Source organism: Podarcis bocagei (assembly GCF_964188305.1).
Source record: "Podarcis bocagei genome assembly, chromosome: W".
Lineage (NCBI taxonomy): Eukaryota > Metazoa > Chordata > Lepidosauria > Squamata > Lacertidae > Podarcis > Podarcis bocagei.
Window position 1 is genome coordinate 46,209,806 of NC_138131.1, and position 3,084 is coordinate 46,212,889.

The 3,084-nt window shown below is 52.2% G+C and overlaps 1 protein-coding gene across 1 annotated transcript; it reads right to left on the minus strand.

The window, feature by feature from the left end:
- Positions 1–327: 327 nt before the first annotated feature.
- On the minus strand, positions 328–2,780 carry LOC308578292 (UDP-N-acetylglucosamine--peptide N-acetylglucosaminyltransferase 110 kDa subunit-like). The gene is made up of 2 exons (XM_081178561.1): positions 2,628–2,780; positions 328–530 (listed from the first exon to the last, which is right to left on the minus strand). The coding sequence occupies exons 1-2, from the start codon at positions 2,772–2,774 to the stop codon at positions 339–341; spliced, it is 339 nt and encodes a 112-aa protein (XP_081034687.1). The 5' UTR covers positions 2,775–2,780; the 3' UTR covers positions 328–338.
- Between the last annotated feature and the right edge of the window lie 304 nt (positions 2,781–3,084).

Genomic DNA, 3,084 nt, shown 5'->3' on the forward strand with positions numbered 1-3,084 from the left:
TTGCCGTAGCGGGTCAGACCCGAACTCGCAGAGCAGTCCTCCTCCGGAGCTCGGAAAGAGGACCGCCATTAGCGCTGGCGCCGACCGGAAGTCACCCAGGGTCCTGATCTCTTGTGGCAGACAGTTCCACCAGGCCGGGGCCAAGGCTGAAAAGGCCCTGGCCCTGGTCGAGGCCAGCCTAATCTCCCTGAAGCCCAGGACCTCTAACATTTTTTTATTTGCAGACTGTTAGATCCTCCGTGGAGAGGCGGTCCTAGGCTGTATTCATTCGTTTGGCCCAACGTGGGGCTCGTACCCATGACCCCAAGATTCAGAGTCTCAGCGCTCTGCCGCCTGAGCTACTCACACAGCTGCCCTCTTGTGCACCTCACCTCAAATTTGTCCGAATTGTGCATGCCTGGGATTGACTGCATGAGATGGGAGGTGGGGTGGTTCCCAAAGTCAGAGCTCAGGTAGCCAACGCGGAGCCGGCCCTCACTGCCTTTCAGGTCCTTGGGGTGCTCGTAAGGCGGCTTGTGGAGCACGTTGATCTAGCAAGGGGATTCAAGAAAGCCGGGTTACGGAAATGACATGGGGGTGGGGGACATGAGGCCACATCTTTGAAGTTGTTCCAATGTTACAAATATACATACCTTTGACTTGACAGCCCAAGAAAGACATGCAGAAAATCTATGCTTTAACCGACTCTCCTCATTCCGCCATTTGAACGAATTTGGGCTCCACCTCCCTCCATGAGCCAAGAAGCAGGAAGTCATGTAGGCAGCAGGAACAGGGCATCCCGCCAGAATTCCCCAAGCCTGAGAGCACATACACGGCACCCCACCGAGGGAGGGACCAAGGGGGCAACCATAGACATCTGCCAAGGCAGTTTAGCAAGGCAGGTGTTCTGAATGCCCATCTCCAGACAAGTCCAGTGGGAAAGGACGTGTCAAGAGTTTTATTGTTCTTTCAGTGATGGAGATTTAAGGGGTCTGATAAAGGGACCTCATAGTGAATGCATAACCCTTGTATACCCCTCCTCATTTGTGATGTGCTAGTGATGTAGTGATGATGTATCAACGATGCTGCTTGAAGTGTATTCTGGGGGGAAGAAGGAAGTTATAAAAGTTGACATTGCCCCATGCTCGGGGTTCTTACTCCTGGGCAGACCTGTGGTGCAACAGTAAGAATCATGGTCTACTGACCACTGTTTTGCTCCAAATTACCGGGCTGGGACTTCCTCCTTTTACTGACAGCATGGACCCATGGGGGACAAGTGCCCCGGTGAGCTAGGCTGTCAAGGAGTCACTCACCCTGGAATTTTTTCGCTTAACAGCCATTGGCGCCAATACAGAGCAGGCTTCCTAAACCTTGGCCCTCCAGCTGTTTTCAAACTACAGTGCCCATCATCCCTGACCACTAGACCTGCTAGCTAGGGACCATGGAGCTGTAGGCCAAAAGCATCAGGAGGGCCAAGGTTGAGGAAGCCTGATAGAGAGCTCTACCTCTCTTTCAAATCAGAGCCGGCAAAGGCGGTGGAGTTCCTGCGCGGGTGCCTCGAGGCGGTTGGAGGGTGGATGGCAGCTAACTGGTTGAGGTTGAATCCTGACAAGACTGAAGTTCTGTGGTGTGTGGGTGGGTGGGGGGGACTCCCTGGTCCTGAACGGGGCAACTGTGCCCCTGAAGGACCAGCTGCACAGTCTGGGGGTCATTTTGGACCCATGGAGGCACAGGTCTGTTCTGTGTCCAGGGCAGCTCTATCTGGGATGCAGGATAAGACCCTCCCTGCCCACGGACTCTCTTGCCAGAGTGGCGCATGCTCTTGTTATCTCCAGCTTGGACGACTGCAATGCGCTCTATGTGGGGCTACCTTACTGCAATTAATCCAGAATGTGGTAGCCAGACTGGGGGCTGTGAACAGCCGCAGAGACCACATAACACCAGTCTTGAAAGACCTGCATTGACTCCCAGTACGTTTCCGGGCACAATTCAAAGTGTTGGTGCTGACCTTGAAAGCCCTAAACAGCCCAGCAGATGAAACTTTCCTCTGGTTGTCAATATTAAGAGGATGCCAGCAAGATCAAGCCTTTCTGTAAAATAAAGGATTTAAATCCAGTCTGACTGAGACCACATACCACCGGTCCCAAGAGATCTGCTTTGGCTCCCAGTACGTTTCCAAGCACAATTCATAGTGTCGGTGCTGACCTTGAAAGCCCTCAATGGCCTCGGCCCAGTAGACCTGAAGGAGCATCTCCACCCCGGACACCGGGGTCCCTCTCCCGAGGGCCTTCTGGCGCTTCCCTCCCTGCAAGAAGCCAAGTTACAGGGAAGCAGGCAGAGGGCCTTCTCGTGGTGACGGCCGCCCTGTGGAACGCCCTTCCATCAGATGTCAAAGAAATAAGCAATTATCTCACTTTTAAAAGACATCTGAAGGCAGCCCTGTTTAGGGAAGTTTTTAAATATTTAATGCTGTCTTGTGTTTTTAATATTTGGTTGGCAGCCACCCAGAGTGGCTGAGGATACCCAGACAGATGGGCAGGGTAGAAATAATAAATTATTATATATTATTATATATCCAAAGCCAACATGAAAGCATTCAAACTCTGACGGAACGGAGCGGCGCACACCTCTTCACAGCATAGACCCACCTTGTCCAGGCAAAGGTTCCCATGTCTCTCGGCAATAGCCTTTCGGAAGCCGTGAGACAGTGGATACAGCATGCTGTGATGGGGGTGCACCGAAGGGAGCCGGTTCTTCTCCAGCTGGTCAGCCACAATACTGACAAGCTTCTTCATTCTCTCGTCGTAATCGGTCCAATCACAGACGATCTGAAAGGGGGCAAAGAAAACCAGGGTTCTAGATTCAGGTAGGTAGCCGTATTGGTCTGATGAAGTCAAAATATATATAAAAATTGTCCAGTAGTGCCTTAGAGACCAACAAAGTTTGTTCTTGGTATAAGCCAGGCACCCCAAGCCTTCGGCCCTCCAGATGTTTTAGACTACAATTCCCATCATCCCCGACCACTGGTCCTGTTAGCTAGGGATCATGGGAGTTGTAGGCCAAAACATCGGGGGGGGGGCGCAGGTTGGGGATGCCTGATATAAG